Source organism: Ochotona curzoniae, unplaced genomic scaffold (genome assembly GCF_017591425.1).
Source record: "Ochotona curzoniae isolate NIBS_2020 unplaced genomic scaffold, NIBS_Ocur_1.0 contig_2692, whole genome shotgun sequence".
Lineage (NCBI taxonomy): Eukaryota > Metazoa > Chordata > Mammalia > Lagomorpha > Ochotonidae > Ochotona > Ochotona curzoniae.
In genome coordinates, this window is record NW_024465556.1 from 17,296,379 (window position 1) to 17,315,226 (window position 18,848).

The window sequence follows — 18,848 nt, forward strand, 5'->3', positions numbered from 1 at the left end:
TACCTCCTCCAGTGGCACAGTAGTGCCCTTGGTAACAAGATCTTAGATTAGAAGAGTTTGCTTTTGATCATGATGACTGACTTTGCTGCTGCAGGACACAGCATGCCCTGGGAGCTGAATCACGATTCCCAGAGGGCATCCCTAGGAGGACTCTGGGGAGCATGGCAGAGCCTTTTTCCCCTTGTAATACAAAGATCAGAACTGGATTTTGCAACTGTGGCTAACACTGGAGAGTTTGGCAGCAGGATTTGCGTATTGAGAATTAAACTACACTTCCCAGAATGCATCTTGAAGAGGATTCTGGGGAGTGTGGCAGAATCAGGAAGGGATCTTCAGAGGAAGGGAAGCGGTTTGAACGTGAAAGGCTGGAATTTCCGGGTTTCTGCTGATTCTTGAGGCCAAAAAAAAAGGTGCTCCCCCGAAAAAGAGATTTCAGAGTGAGTACAGCGAAACAGAAGCCTGTCCAGGGTCTAAGTGGACAAGGACTTTTGTAGGGAAGCATGGTTGCATTCTACAACTTTAGCTTAATCTTCCTCAGGGAGAGCTGGGGATACCCACAGCTTTCCGGTAATGCAGCTACCTCTGTGAGCACAGCTAACCATTTTCTGATCTTCCTTGGAAAGATGTGTAAGTGAAAATTTCCTACCTTCACATGTTTTGCCTTAATTTTTGAATAAACAGAGAAAAATGATTCTTTAAGAAGCAGGTCATACAGCTACTCAACAAGGCTCAAATCTGTGTCCTGGTTGTCCTCGGTGTTACACCCTTCTCCCCAGGGACACCTCACAGAGGTCTCTCTCATCAGGGCTGACCCAGGCCCCACCTGGCCTGACATGTGCAGGTGACCACGAAGGTACAAGATGGGCTGCTGGGTCCTGCTGCTGTGTTTACAGAAACTAATCATCCTGGAAAGAGGACCAGGGGCAAAGCACATATAAATCATTTCTTAGGGAAGGTTCCGAGACACTGTTCATCTTACAGGTCTTGCCTTATCATTTAATAATTGTAGTAAAACTAAGAGACATGGGATGAGTTACTGAGTTTAAATGTAATACAATTAAACAACATAAGCTCATTTAGATGCAGTGTTATGTTACCTTTCATCTCCATCAGCTTTTGTAGTTTAAACAACTACTTAGAGACCTCTGTGCCCATCAGCTCCTGAGTCAGCAGCCACGGTCATCCATGGTTAGCTCAGGTTAATGTGGTACCAGAAGCTGGGCCAAGAGTCTGGCAGCCAAGTCCAGCGGACCACAGACTCCAGCCGTAGTTATAACGACCACTAAACAGCCTTAGAAGAGGTATGTACACATGCTTAAGAATTTTTTTTTGCAGTTCAGAAATTTATAAACTACAAATTAAATGTTAAGTATGAAAATGAATGAAATAAAAATTACAAATTCTCTTTTCAGTCCTCATCTCTGTCCCCCTTCCCAAAGGGGTCAGTGGTAGCAGCTTGCAGGTGCACTTCATGCGCATGTGCCTTTCTTTACGCGTTAGACCGTGTCTGCCAGACGAATATCAGCTTTTCTCCTCCAGCTTAATTAAGGTACCTCTGCAAACAACAGCTGTATCTACTCATGGTATATCAAGAGATGTTTCGATATATGTGTACCTTATGAAATATGAATCATAATACATTGATCACCTCACCAACTTAGCATTTTTTGTATGTGATGAGGACATGTAAGATCTCTTAGTAATTTTCAAGCATCCAAAGAAATTATGATTCGTTATAGTTGCTATGCTGTACAACACAGTTGCAGAAATTATGCATCCTGAGACTTTACATCCTCTGACCAACACTACCCCTTCCTCCACTTGCTTTACTTAACACATTCTGAAGATCTTTACCTTTTACTGCATATGCATTTCTCCTCTTATAGCATTGTTTATTTCTTGTCAATAGTGGGGCATTATTCCATCTGTCATAATTATCAATTAACATTACTATTGCATAGCCTTTCTCTCCTAGGATAATTTCCCAGATGTGGAACCACAAGCTGAAATAGCTGCTTACTTAACATTTAATCTCCAAAAATGCTGTACCTTCTTGGAGTTTACACATGGGCCAGAAGTAGTAACCCTATGTACATTTATTCCACTCTATGATGCAAGCCCTTAGGTTATTAACACGAGAGTTATACCGCTAATGCTGATTCACACAGTGCTTGGCAACCCAAAGAGCACGCTCTGGCTCCTGTGCCGGTTGGTTGTTTCCTCTGCTACACTCTGGAGGGCAGGAATGTTCATTCTGTGCATTTTTGTGCTCCTTAGGGAACTCTGCATGAAGTCAGCACTCAGTAGATGCTTGGTGGAATCTCATTTGCTAAATATATTTTACCCTTGGCTAGGACATAGGTTGTCGCCAAAACTATCCAAGGATTAGTCATCAGTGACTCATAATTATGCAACCAAGAAGTGGGCCCAAACTTGTGCATTCCCTGGTGGGTTTGTGACAAAGCCTGCTTCCCTAGGGAATACTGTTGAGGGTGGCTAGTGATTTAACTGTTTTTCTAATGTTTAAATTAACTTCCTTAGCTTTTTTACTGATAGTATAAAAGGCACTTTTCATAGGGAAGAAAATACTGATGTAGAACTTAAAAGGAACTATTTTCTGCAGGAAGGGTTTTTGGATACAAGATTTTTTTCTTTCCTCAATGAACTACCAAAACAACAACAACAAAAAAACTTGGATCCATGTGAATTTACACAGCTGCCGTTTGAAATATTTTTCTGATGGCCATGATTTTAATTTTTTCTTATGTACAGGTTCTCATTTCTTTCACCCCCAGGGGGACTTTGTTTTTATGTATCCTGAGAAACTTGGCTCTATTACTCTGGAGATGACATAGGCTTTGTGACTTGATTTATCAATCATGGTAACACCAACTGTTGTTAACATATGAAGTTCAAGACACTAGTGGCTTAATAAGGAACAAGTTTCTTCTCGCTCACAAATAGTCCACTGCTGGGCGTCTGGTTTGGGAGTGGCTTTTCTCAGGGCAAGATCGAGCCTCAGCATCTAATAGCTCTTTCACCTTGAGTCGTCCCAGTAGAAGGGAGAAGAAGTGGAGAAGGCCTACCCATGTCTAACTACTGCAGCCCCAAAGAGCACCTCACCATTTCCACTCTCATGGACTCTGTCTTGTGCCTTTGCAGGTGCTAGGGAGGAGAGGCACGCAGGCCTTGGCTCTGCTGCCCCCTCGTCCAGTATGAAGGCGGAGCTCACGTTTACTTGTGGCTAGTTAGCTGATTACTCCCCGCGGCCTTCTGCAGGTGGAACAGATGAGCAAACAAGTGCAGAGAGGCCAACTCTGCTAGCTAGTTAGTGGTAGAAATGCAGTTTAGAAGTTACCTGACTACTATCTAGTTTCTCTTTCCTTAATCTTACAAAATGATCCTACCCTGGCTTAACATATGATTGCAGATTATGATTTTGTTAACTTCTCTTTTCTTTAAGGGCCTGATCATGTCCCTGTTTTGTGGAGTGGCTTGCAGGAGCAAATCCTTTGGGTGCTATAGGCTGCTGTCAACCTATGTCGCTAGAGCACGGTGAGTTTTGACCAACTTGAGCTCTGATTAGTGTTTCTCCTGTTAAGCTATAAATACAAGCATCTCAGAATCAAACTGAGGACTTCATGATGTGTGATAAAATTAACCATGAGGAGGTTATTGTATAATTGTTTTTAGTTAGCACATTTTCAACTAAATTTCCAATAATGTGTAAAATGTCTTAAACATGAATGTAAGTTCTTTTTAAGACTTTTTTTTTCTACTATGGTATTACAGTGCATAAACAGAACCTGACACATAACAGGCAATGAAATATTGAGTACATGAATGGTAGCACAAAATCCAATCAAGTATACTCATGATGGAATAATACTTAAAAATGACAATAAGCATTTCATGAACATTTAGAAAATTAGGTTACTATAATCCCATCCCCCATTTAACTAAAGAGCTAGGCTAAAAGTTAAGAGTAGACTAGGAAAAAGAATCTACAGATGATTCGAGAACTTTTACTGTGGCCTACAGAAACTTGAAATCTAGGAATCTGAAAACACTAACCTGGGTGGTATAGTGGGTTAAGCCACTGCCTTCAGTTTGATCGAAGTCTCCAGTTCCTAACTCCAGCTTTTGCTAAAGCAGACCATGAAAAGCATCCAGGATGGCTGAAGCATTCCTGCTGCCCCTTGGGAGACCTGGATTGGGTTCACAGCTCTTGCATTTGTGGGCATAAAACAGAGGAAGGAAGCCTTCCTTCTTTTTCCATGTCTCTATGCCTTTCAAAGAAAGAAAGAAAAATCTAATAAATAAATCACTTATACCATCTCTATACTGTGGCCCAAGAACCCCCAATCTAAGAAATGAATTTTGGGACTAGCATTGTAGCATAGCAGAAAAGTCATCATAGGTTGGTTCAAGACCCAGCTGTTCCACTTCCAATTCAGCTTCCTGCTAATGCACCTGGAAAAGCAGTGGAAGATGGCCCAAATACTCGGCCCTGCACCCATGTGGGAGACCTGGATAAAGCTCCTGACTCCTGGTTCTACCCTGACTGTTGTGGCCACTTGGGGACTGAATCAGCAGAGATGGAATCAAATTCTTTCTTTCTCTCTGCCTTTCAAATAAATAAATCTTGAATGGGCAAGGAAATGAATTTAATTTGTAACCCTGAACCAATACCTGGGGGCACCTTGCAAAATTTAAATGCAACTACAGTTGTCAAACCCCTTAGGAGGGATGCACTCACAGCATCCCTCACAGAAAGAAATCTTTCCCAGGCCACAGGAATCTAAATAGCTTCAGTCTTAGTCATCTTCGTGTGAGTGGTTCCCATGCTGTTAGAACGGGAGGGACAATGACTTTTCCAAATGGGGCTCCTCAGCAAGAAGAGCACGAAGGGCTCTTGTGTGTGAGCCCTAGTGAGGTCCTGCCTGGGTGTGAGCCTTACCCTGGGCGGAGCTCTGGGTGTTTTGCCTGAGGTCATTAGGGCAAAGCACAGGCTGTACTGCTTTAAAGGCAGCAGTGTTTGCTCTATTTGTATTTGGGAACTTATGTGTGGTGTAGGACTCTCCTTTAACATCTGAGTTTCTGCCCCAAGAAGTGAGGCTGCAGTCATTGAGAATACATTTTCAAATATCTCGAGTCTTAGAAGATCAGGTTTCTTTTCTGTTAATATGGAACTCACTGTAACCCCTTTGGTCATACCGTGAAGACATGCTTCTAAAGATGCCACTGGGGAGTGTTGGTCAGTTTACTTTGTGTTTTCAAGTTGAGTCAACTTTGTCCATTGGTAATCTCCTAGATCTTACAGAAAATATCTGTAAATATACTTGACATAGTATGCTATGTACCTGTGAATCTGGTTTAGGGCTTTTGATAGGCAGAGACGGTTAACCGCAAAGTCCAGGAGACTCTGCCAGAGTCACCGCTGCACCTGACTGGATTCCCAAGGCTCCTTTGGAGTAACAGACTCAAGCCATTCTTCATGAAGGCTCTGGAAAAAACCTAGAACTTAATCCATTAGTATCCCTTTTTGGGAACTCGATCGTAGAATGTTCTTGCCACATTTTTACTTTTGGTTACTGAAAATATCACCCTTATTAGTACTGGTCAAGCACAGTGTTCACTCAGTGGTCCCTTCAACAAAGAGAAGCAGCTGGTGGCTACTAGTGCAGAGGTTAGATCTTAATGAGAGTGCTTTATCTTCCTCAGATGGAATGAATGGGATTTACTGATACCATATTATGTGCTCTTTCAGTAATAAGCTCTGCTTCCATCTAAATATTCTGTGGTTGATGTTTTATCATGCTACTTGTTTTCCCCTCACTCCACTACATGTAAATTCTTGCTTCACAGTGTAATATTGGCATAGTATCTTGAGGTTCAATTCAGTAAATATTTTCTGCCCTTGAAGTTAAACTCAATAAATATTTATTGAATTGAGCCATCGCATTTGCTAATTACTGAGGTACAGAGCTGTGTAAGGCTAACCCTGCCTTTAAAGAGATTGTAGTCTTCCAGGGGAGACAGCTAACCTTTATAATAGTGCAGCCACAGAAATACGTGCAAGATACGTAGTAGGGCAAAGCAGGGAATAGAATAAATAATTGCTTTAGTTACTTTCAAAAAAAGAAATCTTTTTGGAAGGGTTGCCATTTAGGATGTAAATAAAAAGTGTGGTAGGACAGAGATGCAGGAGGAGAAAATGCCAAGATATCCAGGTGGAGGCAGAGGCAGGCCCAGCAGCCAAGCCACCGCCTGGGACGCTTGCCTTCAGTATCCAAATGTCTGGCTTCCGGGCCTGAGCGCACTCCCCTTTCCAGCTTCCTGCTCACACAGCCTGGGAGGCAGCAGTTGCTGATGGTTTAAGTAGTTGGGTTCCTGCCTCTCACAGAGAGAGCTGGATCAAGTTCCCAGCTTGCAGCACTGGCCTGACAAAGCCCCGGCTTTTGCTGGCATTTAGGGAGTGAGTCAGCAGACAGGAGCTCTCTTTTTCCTCTATGCCTCTCAAATACATAACGGTTTTACAATAGTTTCTTTCATTCTCCAATGCAGGTATCTCTTTGAACTGAAAGAAGACAACGATGCATGTAAAAAAGCACAGCAGACCGGAGCATTTTACCTCTTCCACAGCCTGGCTCCCTTGCTTCAAAGGTCAGAAAGTCATTATGTGGCCCCCCGGCTTAGCCTCAGAGGTAAGCTCCAAGTGGGCCTGTGGCTTTCATGGCCACTAACTTCACACTGAATCTTTCAGAAAGATTTTTTTTTCACATTTTTATAACATTTCTGCCAATTAGCTGCTTACTTAATGAACCCTAGCTTTCCAGTTAAGTGGATTATAATATAAACCACTAATGTCTTAAGCCATGGATTAATAAAACTACAGTTTAATACATTTTGTTTTCAGCATCCCCATGCTCATTTATCTATATATTGCGCTGTAATGGCATAACTGAATAGTTGTGACAAAGGCTGTACAGCTAAGACATCTAAAAGCTTTAGAATCACTTTCTAGAGAAAGCTTGCTTACCTCCATGTTCGACCAGCCTCCAAGGAGTTGTACAACTGTTATATAACCTCGTTTTTGCTAGAAGGGTCAAAGTTAAAGGTGAATTAAAATGAATCTGTTTCCAAAACTCTTTTTTCCATTTATAAGTAGAGACATTGAAGGCAGTGGCATTTGATATTCAAAATACCAGCTTTCAGGTTTTTAAAAAAATTCTTTTGTACTATGATTTTCACATGATGGGTCTTATGATTCACTTATTGAAAGGCAGAATGACAGGCATAGAGGTGAAGAGAAAAGTGAAAAAGGGACGGATCTTCCCCCTACTTGTTGCCTCGTTAAATGGCCACAATAACTAGGTCTAGGTCAGGCCACAGCCCAAATCCAGGTCTGCTATGTGGGTGGCAGGAGTCCAAGTACTTGGCCCACCCTCCCCTGCTTTCTTAGGCACATGAGTCACTAGGAATACCTATGTTACAAGAAGCAGCCTAACCTACTGTGCCAGTTGCTGATCCCTAACTTTGTTTTATATGCTGTCACCATAAACTGGATGATTTGGACTACACTGCCTGTGAGTTCCCTCCTTGGGTCAGATGTTAGAGTTCTTGGACAGGTAGTTTTCAGCAGTGCCAAAGGTGCTTAACATTAGAGATGCTACAGTCTGTCTACGGCCATACCACCCTGAACGCGCCCGATCTCATCTGATCTCGGAAGCTAAGGAGGGTCGGGCCTGGTTAGTACTTGGATGGGAGAGATGCTACAGTCTTATGCTGTATTATGAATACTGCTTCTTGCACAGAGGGACAAGTTTCTTCCCTACACAGTACTTAGTTACACTCTGACCCACAAAAGCAGCACAATCTGGAGATTATAGAACTGAATTAGTCTCTTCCATTTTAACACTCACAGATTTCATAATCTAATCCTCATACAGCGTGTGAACTAGGGGATGTGTTCCTTCCATAAAGTCACACAGTGTTACTCAGAATTTCTCATTTAGTCAAAACTGCTTATCCTGTTGAGGGAGACACCGAGGCTTGGACAGGCTGGGTGATTAGATTTAGGCTCCACAGTAACTAAGTACAGGTGGTGACTTTCAGTCAAGAAGAGTTGACCCTCCATACCCTCTGTCCTGCATCTATGTGTTCAACCCACCACACACTGATGATATTTGGGGAACGTATTTGGGGGCAGGCGCTTGGCACAGTGATTGAGATTTGGACAGTGTGTCATGAGTACCTGGATTGCAGTCCTGGCTCCACACTGGTACCAACTTCCTGCCAATGCAGCCACCCTAGGAAAGCAGTAGCAGGTGATGGCTGAAGTACTTGAGTTAAGGGTTCCTGGAGGCTGATACTAGCATTTGGGGAGTGAACCAGCACATGGAGGATCTGGTTTTCAAATTAATGAATAAGTAAACTAGTATGGTGTTTGCATTAAAAATTAGTAGCTTTAATAAAGTGCCAACATTGTGACACTGTGGATTAAGTTGCTACCTGTAACACCAGCATCCCATATAGGCACTCATTCGAGTCACTGCCGTTCCATTTCCAAGCCAGTTCCTTGCTAACACTCCTGGGAAAGCAGCAGCAGATGGCCTAAGCCTTTGGACCCATGCACTAACATACAAGATCTAAATGAGGCTTTTAGCTCCTAGCTCCACCTTGGTCCAGTTCTGGCTGTCATGGCCATTTGGAGAATGAACCAGCAGATGGAAGATCTTTCTCTGCCTCTTTTCTTCCTGTAATTATGCATTTAAAATCAAATATATCTTTTTCAAAAAGGCTTTAAATTCCAGGTGATTTTAAAAATTAGCAGTGTTCCTTAAAAAAAAAGTCACATCTGTCTGGAATGTGCACATATTTTTCTAGTCATTATTTCTTGAACAAAACAGTACAACAAACACATACCATCTACATTGTCTTAGTATAAATAATCTAGAAATGATTTAAAGTGTGAGAATGTACATAAGGTACCCAAGTATTCAGAAGTTTTGGTATCGGAAGGCTGTTTTGGTGTTAACCCCCCTTGGCTACCATGGAGTGATTGTATGCCTACTGAAGAATATGATTTCCTCTAAGGTTATTATGGTTGTAGTGATTTAAATTGTAATCCTCATTATTGTCCTCTCTTTGCCTTTCTTAGAGCTGGAAAAGCTCCTGATGAAGTGTGGCCAGGACACACAGCGAATAGAAGATTCTGTGCTGATTGGATGCTCCGAACAGCAGGAAGCATGGTTTGCTCTGGATCTGGGACTCAATGGCTCCTCTGCCATGAGCAGTGCGTAACTGTGCTCCTCCTGGGTACAGCCCAGCAGTTCTCACTTTGGGATTTCACATAATAATTAAAAAAAATATTGAAAATAAGTGATCAACTTTTTAGTTAAGTAAGGATATAAAAATGCTGTATCATCTGTCGTCATTTAAGACATTTTAGTGCTTTCTAAGTTGTGTGTACATGTTTATTATATTCTGTGCACTTTGACACATGTTGTATCTTAAATGTTTCACAGGAGATGTTTTCAAATTCATGCCATCCTTTTTTTTTTTTTTAAATCAGTGCTGACAGATAACAGTGTTCTGGAATTATTTTTGGGTCCTCAGACCTGCATTTGGGAACCAGGTTGCTGTAGGGTCGTGGCTCCCATCAGGCTTTCCTGGGGTAGTGACATGGGAGTGAGGGCCCAGCATCTCTTTTCCAGGGATAGAATGTGACTCAGGCACATGTTCCTACAGCCCTCAAAAGGATCTTCAGCAACAGTGTTTCCTAGACTGGCCTGAATCTAAGAATCACCGGGTGCTGGTTAAAACAGTAGGTTTCGGGGCCTCATGCCATACCTACTGCTGAGGAGTCTGCAAGTTAGAGCTTGGCAATCTGTGCACTTATTTTCTCCAGTGGAGTCTTATTTGCTTGGTCTGTCTGGGAAACATGTCAGACTGGAAAAGGGCCTTGTGGCCAAATTTGTTTGACATTGATTTGTCTCTCTTTTCTAATTTTCTAGCCTCCTTACAGAAATCTACATTGGAGACAGAGCTCAAGGGGTCCTTCGTGGAGCTGAGGAAGGCCCTCTTTCAGATGAGCGTGAAGGACATGCGCTTGCTGTTCACGGTAGATACTTTCACACTTCTGTAGGAAATTTCACAGTGCTGTGTACAGGCAAACCTGCGTGTGCGTGCTCAAGGCCGAGGTGACAACTGGTTTCTTCTTTTGCAGATCATAGTTTTTGGCAGAGCTGCTGTCAAGACCATTTTCTCTCATGCACTATAGATCCCAAAGGCCATAGAGGGAGCCCAGTGCGGTGGCCTACTGGCTAAAGTCCTCGCCTTGAACACGCTGGGATCCCATATGGGCGCCGGTTCTAATCCCAGCTGCCCTGCTTCCAATCCAGCTCCCTGCTTGTGGCCTGGGAAAGCAGTTGAGGACGGCCCAAAGCCTTGGGACCCTGCACCTGCATGGGAAACCTGGAAGAGTTCCTGGCTCCTGGCTTTCAATCAGCACTGGCTGTTGCAGTCACTTGGGGAGTGAATCATCAGATAGAAGATATTTCTCTGTTTCTCCTCCTCTCACTGTATGTCTGACTTTCCAATAAAAATAAATAAATCTTAAGAAAAAAAGCCATAGAGAAATCGGCCTTATAAATGCTGTTAATGGCCCACAGCATGAAATACGTCAACATGCTTTTCCTGTGAGGCATAATTTTAAATTGCTTTAATGACCTGTCCTCTCAGCTTTAGATATCATTTGCTTAAGTGTCTTGGTAATCCATTTACTTTTTTTTTAAGATTTTTTTTTTTTTATTATTGGAAAGGCGGATATACAGAGAGGAGAGACAGAGAGGAAGATCTTCCGTCCGATGACCCACTCCCCAAGTGAGCACAACGGCCAATACTTTGCCGATCTGAAGCCAGGAGCCTCTTCGGGGTCTCCCACGCGGGTGCAGGGTCCCAAAGCCTTGGGCCGTCCTCGACTGCTTTCCCAGGTCACAAGCAGGGAGATGGACAGGAAGTGGGGCTGCTGGGATTAGAACCAGTGCCCATATGGGATCCCGGGCGTGCAAGGCGAGGACCTTAACCACTGTGCCACCATGCCGGGCCCCATTTACTTTTTTAAAAGAAGATTTAAAAACTTTTTAAATTGGAAAGTCAGATCTACAGAGAAGGACATACATAACGCTGGTTCACTCCTCAAGTGGCTGCAATGGCCAGAACTGAGCCGATCTAAAACCAGGAGCCAGGAGCTTCTTTGGTGTCTCCCATGTGGGTGCTCCACTTTTAATCCAGCTCCCTGCTTATAACCTGGGAAAGCAGTGGCGCATGGTCCATGTCCTTGAGCCCTTCTGTCTACATTGGAGACTGAGAATAAGCTCCTGGTTCCTGGCATTGATTGGCTCAGTAGCAGCCATTGAGGCCATGGGGGGGGGGGGTGAATCAGCAGACGCAAGATCTGTACCCCCCATCTCTCTGTAAATCTGCCTAATAAAAATAAAATACAATAAAGAGTAGATGTGTTCTCAAGGCGTGCCATCTCCCTGTGAACTGCTGTGAGTACACAGGCCTAGTGCTGTTGTGGGTGATCCCTGCAATCTTTCCCGTGAAGCCAGCTCTGTCTTTGTGTTTCCAGGCTCAGGCTCTTCTCAGCTGGCATGATTCTCACCAGTTCTGCAGCCGCAGTGGGCAGCCCACCAAAAAGAACATGGCGGGCAGCAAGCGTGTGTGCCCCTCCAACAACATCATCTATTATCCACAGGTAGGCACTGTTCTAAGACGGTGACCCAGGAAGGCTGTGCGCCACTCCGTCCCAGGGCAGGAAGCCCACACAGCTACCGGACGCTCTGTGTCCACCTGTCAGTTCACCAGCCGGTCCTCAGTTTTCATTACCCTCTCCTAGATGGCTCCTGTGGTGATCACTCTGGTCTCGGACGGACCCCGGTGCCTGCTTGCTCGCCAGAGCTCCTTTCCTAAGGGAATGTACTCTGCCTTGGCAGGGTTCTGTGATATAGGTAAGTTTGAGGGGGATCCACAGGTGGCATGAAGAACCTAAGGCTTTATTAATAAATACTTTTGGTGTCGCCATCATGCGTGACATCTGTGGCACAATCTTCCATACCATTCCATGGAAACTGCTGACAGAACTTTCTAATATTAGGCCAATTTCAGATGACGCAGCACAGTTGAAAAAAAATCACACATGGTAAACACTTTTACGCCTAACACCTAGATTCCAAAATGTTTTGACTATGTTTTCAAATAGCCATTCACGTATTCATCTGTAGTTAGTCAGCTTTTTGCTACTTTCAATACCTAAGAAGAGCTTTTTAGGAAGGAAAGAGTATTTCAGCTACAGTTTGGAGGCATACAATTCAGGACTGGCAGTCCTGTCAGCATGGAGTCTGGAGGAGGCTGGCCAGGTGGAGCGGGAACGGAGGAGCTATCACATGGCCAGTCAGGCAGCAGAGAGAAGCAAAGCTGACTTACTTATATAACCAACCATCTTTTGGGAACTGGGGCAAGTCCCCAGTGAGTTACAGGCTTCCCACTTGGAAGCCATAGTTAGATCAAGTCTCCACCCTTACTCCTGTGATGGTTAACAGACTTGATACATCTGCAGGAGTTTGAGAGCCAAGTTATGTTCAATCCACAACACCTTCCATCAGTTTTTGTTTCTGATGCGTAGATTAGACATCATTGCACTGCTCCCTAAATAGTTCAGCATGTGTAATATCAAATAGATCTCAATATTTATTCATGGTTTGGTTTTTGTTTTTCTTCTGAAGATGGTGGGCAGCAAAATTCTTAGCAAGGCTGAGGGCAGTAGCTTCTCCCTCTGCCATCCTTATACATTGTAACACACCTAGCAGGCTTAAGCACTACAGCTGAATATCCAGCTCCAGTCTGGATTTCTGTTATTGCACAAAGATTCAGGACACTCCCAAAGGTACTTCACTCAAATCTGAAGTCAGTTTTGCATTCCTTTCCAAATGGGGCTATCGTGACAGACACCTGACACAGCCTGTTCTGAAGTCCTCTGATGTTGCAGGTGAAAATGTGGAGGAGGCTGTTCGCCGGGAGGTTGCTGAAGAGGTGGGACTGGAGGTGGAAAGTCTGAAGTACTCTGCCTCTCAGCACTGGCCGCTCCCTAACTCCTCTCTCATGATGGCTTGTCATGCAACTGTGAAGCCAGGGCAGACGGAGGTAAGCCTTGGTTTCCCTGGGCTGGGTGCCTCTTTGGCTTTCTCTTGCCTACTGGCCAGCTCTTCTTACATCTTTCACATCCATCAAGGTCTTGGTCATACAAAGATACATGACGTAACTCCAAGGAATCTGCAGTGCAGTAAGCAATCACCACCCTCCCCTGAACATCCTCCAAGTATGAGACATTTTTTTAAAACAAATAGATTTATTTATTTTTATTGGAAAGTCAGATATATAGAAAGGGGGAGATAAGGAGATCTTATATCTGCTGATTCACTCCCCAAGTGGCCACAACAGCCTTGAACTGAGCCGATCTGAAGCTAGGAGTCAGGAGCTTCTTATGGGTCTCCCACACAGGTGCAGGGTCCCAAGGCTTTGGGCCATTCTCGACTGCTTTCCCAGGCCACAAGCAGGGAGCTGGATGGGAAGTGAAACTGCCGGGATTAGAACCGGCGCCCATATGGGATCCCAGCATGTGCTAGGCCAGGACTTTAGCCACTAGGCTACCATGCCAGGCCCAAACTTTTTTAAAAAATACTTAATTGAGGGACAACTGACATACAAAACGCTGTCGTTAAGGAATGCAACTTGATGAATTTGGAGGTAAGCATACAACTATGATACCATGAAATTATCATCAGCATTAATGTGATATATTTATCCATTGCATCCAAGTTTCCTGTTGTTCCTTTTATTTTTTTCCTTTTGACAATAAAATGCTTAATAGTTATCCATTTAGCAAAAATTTATGTATATAGCAGAGCATTAATTGTAGGCCCCATGTTGTACAGATCTTGAGCATGTTTTAAATAACTGAAACTTAATGCCTTTTGAGCAACACCTCCCCATTTGCCCTCTTCCCCTAGCTCCTGTGAATTACCATTCAACTATAATCCTATGTTTTTCACTATCCAAGGTTCTACATGTGAATCCAACCAAGTTTCGTATCTAGTTTATTTCACTTGGCTTCACTTATTTTTAGGTTCATTGACTTGTTTAAATGCAATTTTCCTCTTGATAAAGCTGAATAATATTCCATTGTATGTATATGTCACATTTTTTTTATCCACTCATCCATGTTGGAAAATTTAGGTTGTTTCCATATTTTGGAATGAATATAAGAGGATGGGAATCTCAAGATTCAGATTTCAGTTCTTTTGTATTTATACACAGAAGTGGGATTGCTGGGTCATATTGTAGCTCTGCATTTGTTTATTTTTATTTATTTGAATGACAGTTACGGGGGAGAGGTGGTTCCATTCTGTGATTCATTTCCCAAATGACTGCAATGGTCAGAGCTCTTCAGGTCCTTTGCCAATTGTTATTAGTTTAGTTTTGTTTTCCTTTTTTTTTTTTTTTTTTTGGTATTGAGTTGTAGATGTCTCTTACGTACTCTATATGTATTAATCCCTAATCAGATATATAGTTTGCAAATATTTTCTCTCATTTTGCAGGCTTCTTTTTCCTGCTGTTCAGTTTTTGATCTAGCTCTCTGCTGGTAGCCTGGGAAAGCTGCAGAGGATGGCTCAAGCTCCTGGGCTGCTGCTACCCACGTGGGAGATCCAGAGGAAATTCCAGGTTCCTGGCCTAGCTCTAGCTGTGGCAGCTATTTCAGGAGGGATCCAGTGGAAGGATCTCTCTTGATCTCTTCCTTTCAAATAAACAAATAAATCTTACACACACACACACATATATATATATGTATTTAGGACCTAGTGTGGTAGCCTAATGGCTAAAGTCCTCACCTTGCATGCACTGGGATCCCAAACGGCCACTGGTTTGTGTCCTGGCAGTGCTGCTTCCCATCCAGGTCCCTCCTTGCGGCCTGGGAAAGCAGTCGAGGATGTCCCAAAGCCTTTGGACCCTGTACTGTGTGGGAGACCTAGAAGAAGCTCCTGGCTCCAGATCAGCTCAGGCCTTTGCAGACACATGGGGAGTGAAATCAGTGAATGGAAAATCTTTCTCTCTGTCCTTCTGTCTGTAAATCTTTTTCCTAATAAACATAAATCTTTTAAAAATGAATTTCTTATAAATATTTTTATTTATAAATATTTAATTCTCATCTCTTAATTATATCTCTTTGGCATTTGGGCAATATCTTGCTAGTTATTATCTTCTATGACTACTTAGTTCTATAGCCATTGTCTCATTAGTTCTGGCTACAGACTTTTATATTCTGAAGCTCCTAACCTATCAATTCCTTCCTTATATATCTTTCAGATTCGACTGAACTTGAAAGAATTAGAGGCAGCTGCCTGGTTTAGTCGTGACGAGGTGGCTGCAGCCCTAAGGAGAAATCACCATCATCCTCATCGACAGAATGAGACTGTCCCATTCTGGGTGCCCCCTAAGTTGGCTATTGCCCACCAGCTGATTAAGGAATGGGTAGAAAAACAGACCTGTGCTTCCCTGCCTGTTCAGTCCAGGTGAACCTGACTGGAACTCTCCTTGATTTTCCCCAAGGAGATACCAGAAAATGACTGTAAAGAGGAGATGATGCAAGACAGAGAAGATGAGCCTATCCACAGCATTAAGGAAGCAAGTTCTTACTAACAATTAAATAGGCTCGTATGGAAAGAAAAGAACAGCTGATGAGGCGCCAGCCATCCAAATCCGAGGGAAGGCTGAAGCCTTGGATTGGATGCAGAGGCTTGCTCACCTATTTTCTCCAAGGTTTACGAGTAAGTATCTTCAGGATGTGGCTTACTGACAATATGTTTACGCCAACTGACAAAATATGACTGGGAGTATTTTAGGTTAATATAATCCCCATGTCATTACCGACTTAGATTTTATCCTCACAAGAGCACAAAGTATAGCACAACCTAACATTTTTGAGTTGTATACAGGTACATTCTTACACATAGTCTTTTTTTTTTTTTTTAAAGCCATATTTCTTTGGGTCTCCTGAAGGGATGAGTTGAGTGGGACCTCAGGTCTTTCTCGGAGTACAAGGAATAAATCAGATGCAGTGAAGCTGTGCTTTAGCAGCCAAAGCCTGGGGGGAATCAGGATGGTAAAGGCTGACTAATTCTCAGCTTTGTCATTTCCTCAGTATGCAACTCAGGGAAAAAACTACTACTTCATCTGGCCTGTTTTCCTAAATGCAAAACATTTAGGAAATGGCCGCGGGCAATTGCTTACCCAAAGTGTTAATAAATATTAACTAAGGGAAGAATGAGAATAAACAAATGTCACAGCTGAAACACTTCTTAAGCCTTATGGGATAAAATATCATTTTCATATGTTAATCCTGTCTTGTGACAATAGAGTTGAGTATATTTTGGGAAAATAAAATTTTCAAATCTTTGCTAAGATGTACTTTTTTCTGTCTTATTTGAGGAAATTCTAGGAAGTCAGAATTGGAGTGGGGGCTTTTATTGGTGTGAGAGACATTTAATTCCACTGTGTGGAACAGCTGAAGCAACACTGTTGGAGGCCCACAGGAAACAGCAGGGCTGGGGAGGGACTCAGATCTTTGGATTACTCTCCATGCTAATTTGGGATTCAAAGACAGAAGTCCCAGGAATCCCAGGACCAGTCACACATCAGAATGCCCTAGGGCTAAGCAAAAGACATCTAGATTAGAAGAGTGACAGTGTCAAGGTCTCTCTGGCTAAGGGCCACCTGAGACTCTGGCATCCCTATTAGAGTGCCAGTTTGAGTTCTAACTAGCTCCCTCCTAAGCTAGAGAAGGCAGCAGAAGATGGCCTCGGTACTTGGGTCCCAGAAACCCATCTGGAAGACTTGGGCGGGGTTCTAGGCTCCTGGTTCCTCCTGCTTCAGACCTGGCTGATGCTACCATTTAGGGAGTGAGCCAGCAGATAGAAGATATGCTCTGCTTTTCAAATAAATCTTTGTTATCTTAAAAAAAATAATAAAGAGAAATTTAACTACTTACTTGAAAGGCAGAATTTGGGGGAGAGAAACAGAAATCTTCCATCCACTAGTTCACTCTCCAAATGGCTGCAATGGCAGAGTTGGGCCAGTTGGAGCCAGCAGCTAAGAACTTCCTCTTGGTCTCTCAGGTGGGTGCAGAGGTCCATGTACCTGGGCCACCAATGCATCAGGGAGCTGGACTGGAAGTGGAGCAGCTGGGACTCAAACTAGTATACTGCAAGTTGAGGCTTTACCCATAACACCACAGGACCAACCCAAATATATATTTTTTAATTGAATCCCTAAATTTCCTTGTGATCCCAAAGAGTCATTGACCTCTTCATAGCCAGGAAACCACCACTGCTTCATGGAAAACCAAAGTGCCTTCATCAACAATTGCTGAGGAATGATACATAATAGGACCTGATTGTCTTGTTCTGCTGGCACCTTGCCTTTACCTTGGTCGAACCTGGCATGTAGAAGAGAAAACAGAGGAGCCGAGATTTCTTCATATCCAGCAATAAAACAGTTCAGGGTCCATGTTATTACTGTCTGCAAACCTCCTCTACCCCTGCGGGTGTGTTTGTGAGCACACGAGTCCACGGCCAATCTGAAAATAATGATACAAAGGGGAGTGTGCAGGTTTCCTGGTTATGAGTTTCTCAAGCTCACTGTGGAGTAACTGTTTGCTTTCTGATTAATGTGGATTTCTGGAAAAGAAGACAGTGGCTAACAGAGGTTCTGCAACATTGAACTTTGTTTCCCAGAAGCAAGTGGGAAGAGAGCTTTGCTACTGAACTCCAAGATAGAATGCAGGAATCAGGTACTGAAATAGCAGAATACTAAAAGAAAAGAGCACAGGGCTGCTTGGGCCAGGGAGGATGTATTAGTCCTTCAAAAAAGCGTGTGAACTTTAACTGGGATTAAAAAATAAGAGTTGTGGGCCCGGCGTGGCACAGTGGTTAAGGTCCTCGCCTTGCATGCCCGGGATCCCATATGGGCGCCGGTTTTAATCCCGGCAGCCCCGCTTCCCATCCAGCTCCCTGCCTGTGGCCCAGGAAAGCAGTTGAGGACGGCCCAAAGCTTTGGGACCCTGCACCCGTGTGGGAGACCCCGAAGAGGCTCCTGGCTTCAGATCGGCATAGCATCGGCTGTTGCGCTCACTTGGGGAGTGAATCATCAGACGGAAGATCTTCCTCTCTGTATATCCACCTTTCCAATAAAAAAAATCATAAAAATAAATCTTAAAAAAAAAAGAAAAGAAAAAAAAATAAGAGTTGCTTTGAGTAGAAGAAATTTTGAAAGCCATGCAGGTTTTCATAATGTACATTTTACATGCAATATATGAAGCCTCCTCCCAAAATAAACAAAAAGAAACAAAAAAAAACAAAACAAACAAGAACCCCACTTATTTACTTGAAATGCTGAGTTGGAGATAGGGAGAGACCAATTTCTTCCATCTGTTGGTTTACATCCAAATGGCCACAACTGCTGGGAAACAGCTGGGCTCAGAGTCCAGGCTTGGCTTCTGCTTCCAGCAGGTGATGGCTCCCGTACACGGGTCCCTGCCACCCACACAGGTGACCTGGATGGAGTGCTTGGCTCCTGGCTCTGGCATGGCCATCCACAGTTGTTATTGGCATTTGGGATGGGAACCAGTGGGTGGAACATATTTGCCTGCCTCTGTCTCTCAAATAAATGAAAAGAAATATTTAAAAGAGAGCATTCCAAAGTAACTACCATTATTTAAACTGTGGCCC

At 43.4% G+C, this 18,848-nt stretch overlaps 1 protein-coding gene across 1 annotated transcript; it reads left to right on the plus strand.

The window, feature by feature from the left end:
- Positions 1 to 893: 893 nt before the first annotated feature.
- NUDT13 (nudix hydrolase 13) lies at positions 894 to 16,519 on the plus strand. The gene is made up of 9 exons (XM_040975934.1): positions 894 to 1,549; positions 3,464 to 3,555; positions 6,568 to 6,707; positions 9,164 to 9,298; positions 10,020 to 10,126; positions 11,639 to 11,764; positions 11,906 to 12,017; positions 13,055 to 13,209; positions 15,430 to 16,519. The coding sequence occupies exons 1-9, from the start codon at positions 1,472 to 1,474 to the stop codon at positions 15,637 to 15,639; spliced, it is 1,155 nt and encodes a 384-aa protein (XP_040831868.1). The 5' UTR covers positions 894 to 1,471; the 3' UTR covers positions 15,640 to 16,519.
- Positions 16,520 to 18,848: the final 2,329 nt, after the last annotated feature.

Coding starts and splice junctions, on each gene's coding strand:
- NUDT13 (XM_040975934.1), top strand. CDS start 1,472: ATGCGCATGTGCCTTTCTTTACGCGTTAGACCGTGTCTGCCAGACGAA. Junction 3,556..6,567: donor ACCTATGTCGCTAGAGCACG/GTGAGTTTTGAC, acceptor TCTCCAATGCAG/GTATCTCTTTGAACTGAAAG. Junction 10,127..11,638: donor ACATGCGCTTGCTGTTCACG/GTAGATACTTTC, acceptor TTGTGTTTCCAG/GCTCAGGCTCTTCTCAGCTG.